Source organism: Megalops cyprinoides, chromosome 2, assembly GCF_013368585.1.
Source record: "Megalops cyprinoides isolate fMegCyp1 chromosome 2, fMegCyp1.pri, whole genome shotgun sequence".
NCBI lineage: Eukaryota > Metazoa > Chordata > Actinopteri > Elopiformes > Megalopidae > Megalops > Megalops cyprinoides.
The window spans coordinates 31596176-31598996 of NC_050584.1; the positions used below are offsets into that span (position 1 = coordinate 31596176).

Sequence of the window (2821 nt, forward strand, 5' to 3'; positions counted from 1 at the left end):
GTTTAAATAAAATCAAAATCCAAAACACAATTCCAAAGAATACACAGCACCACGCAGGTTGGTATTCATGCAGCATTGTCACTGACACGACATTTACCGCTGTTCCATGAATGGGCTATTCCATGAAAAAGAATGAATGAAAAAATAGGGTGATCACGTTCGCAGTGTATCAAAGTTCTATGCGACCACGCGAAATTTAAGATCCTATATATTAATTTCAGTATGTATTAATTACAATGTGGCCAAAATAGGGGAATACATATTGAATGTTTTCCTCTACAGGCGAGAAAAAATGGCAATACTTCGCAACCGAAAATCTTGTGTGACACCCCCCATTACAAACATGGTATTTCCCAATCTGTGTCGCTGCTATTTAGTGAGTACACAACACTGGAATTTCTATTTACAATAAGGCAAGGAGCCCTCACCAGCCGTTTGTATCAGGTAGGTGGTTGTGGCTGCATTTTAATTAAAGTGAATCTCGCTGGAAACCTTAGCATTACTGTAGTCTTGTCAGCAACAGAAGATGACAGCGGACCACATTCAGCGAATAAGTTCCGAGAATGATTAAAAACAATCAATACAGATTTGTCAGCCTTTGGGAGTGTCTGGCTCTGCAGTCGATGTGAATTCTCTCATGGGCTCCTTTGGGAGTCTTTGCTAACCATTTTAAAAGTCAAGAAGATAGTAATGTAGGTCCATAACTGTTTTCATTTTCTAATGGAAAATATGAATATTGCTACGATGCTGACGGTATAGGTAAATAATTGTAAAGTAAATAAATTGAAACCTGCTGCATGAATTGAGATGTATGATGCAGTAAGAGCCAACACACTGCACTTTACTATCGCCGCTTTATACAGTTTAATCTTGCTGAACCATTAAATTAATGTACATTTGTGCGTGGTATATATTAAGATCCAGTAATAATGCCAAATTGGAAAAGGGTCGCCTCATTTCAAGATACAGCGAAAGCATCAGGTGTATCACGTGATGTATTAAGTAATGACTGTTTATTTTAGATATTGTAATATGTTTGGTTTTATTGCCCAAATGTTGTCTGACGATTGGCTATCTGCTTTTGTGCTCGTTTACGTTAATAAATTATATGGTGTAAGTCCCTCTCGACAAGGGCGTCTTTTAAGGGCTCAATAGCTGTAATAATACCAAACAAAATTATATATTGTTAAACGATAGGCCTACATTATATTTCATTCGTTGTCCTTTCTATGTCAGCAATAAACCTCCTTGGTGAGAGCAGATGTTACGAAATATTATGTTGTCCGTAACACTTGTTGATTTACTTGATTGTTAGGATTTCACGCGCTGGCCTCTAAAACTGTGCACAATCAGTTCAATCACAGAGGCAACAAGAGACGTGTCACCTGGGTGGTTAATGTCTATTATTAGGTATTCGTTTAGAGTGCTTTATGGCTAGGGAAAACGTCACAAGCCACGCAAAGTCTATTTTAAGGAAAAAAGGTTTAGCTAGTAAACTGTTGAATCCTACAGCCCATTACTGGTTATGTCTTATATAGTGGGTAAGGAATGAACTGATAGCTATTTAAAAATAATTGCCATGTTAAAATGAGTTATGTGAACTATAGCTTTTTTTTCCAGAACATCTATCACTTTTAGAATTCCCCTGGTAATTCTGATTCATATAGTTTGATGGAGAGAGGTAAAGTCCTAATTCAATATTCTTATTTCATTTGGTTTAATTGTTTCTATGACTTAACACATTTAACACAAAAAAAACAATTCCAGTTTTCCATTGCTTCCTTCAACAGATGAACTGGGTCTGCTGGGTATGTAAGTGCAAACGCTTGGTGTCACTGCCTGCTGAACATCCTTCAGCGTACTCTCTAATCTGGGTACCCATCAGCACTTTCAAAAGAGATATTTGAGAGACCATGCCAGAGCAGAGCAACGACTACCGGGTAGTGGTCTTTGGTGCTGCCGGGGTTGGAAAGAGCTCCCTAGTGCTGCGCTTTGTCAAAGGAACCTTCCGGGAGACCTATATCCCCACCATTGAAGACACCTATAGGCAGGTGATCAGCTGTGACAAGAACATCTGTACCCTGCAGATCACCGACACCACAGGCAGCCACCAGTTCCCTGCCATGCAGCGCCTCTCCATCTCCAGGGGCCACGCCTTTATTTTGGTCTACTCCGTAATCAGCCGGCAGTCCATGGAGGAGCTGCAGCCCATATATGAGCAGATTTGCCAGATCAAGGGCGGCGACGTGCAGAGTATTCCTGTCATGTTAGTGGGCAATAAGACAGATGAGACTTACCGGGAGGTGCAGACCAGTGAGGGTGAGGGCCTTGCCGCTCGCTGGAAATGCTCCTTCATGGAGACCTCAGCCAAGACCAACTACAATGTGCAGGAACTGTTTCAGGAGCTGCTGAACCTGGAGAGGAGGAGGGCAGTCAGTCTGCAGGTGGATGGCCGGAAGTCCAAGGCAATGAGGACCAGAGACAGACTGAAGGGGAAATGTGTCATTATGTGATTGGCAATAGTACTGCATGGTATTGTTTTAGCACTGGACATTGAATAATTATCAAAGCCACTGTTTCAAGATATATTATAAATATGTGTATATAAACATAATTATGACATGACTACCAATGGGAGAGTGTAACAGTCACACAAGCAATTTAATTCTGCAACAACTGTAAGACTTATGTGCTTTCATTTGTATTTTTAGGCGTCTATAGGCTCTCCTGTTGGATATTGAACTCATCATGCTTCTGTTTTGCTTATTGAATGTTCTTATTGATCTGTTTCTCTAATTGCATTAAAGCACATAAGTGTTAC

General features: G+C 40.4%; 1 protein-coding gene across 1 annotated transcript; it reads left to right on the plus strand.

Moving 5' to 3' along the window:
* The first annotated feature begins 366 nt into the window (after positions 1-366).
* Positions 367-2566, plus strand: LOC118773424 (GTP-binding protein Di-Ras2-like). Its single transcript, XM_036522359.1, has 2 exons — positions 367-444; positions 1791-2566. The coding sequence occupies exon 2, from the start codon at positions 1914-1916 to the stop codon at positions 2511-2513; it is 600 nt and encodes a 199-aa protein (XP_036378252.1). The 5' UTR covers positions 367-444; positions 1791-1913; the 3' UTR covers positions 2514-2566.
* The last annotated feature ends 255 nt before the right edge of the window (positions 2567-2821 follow it).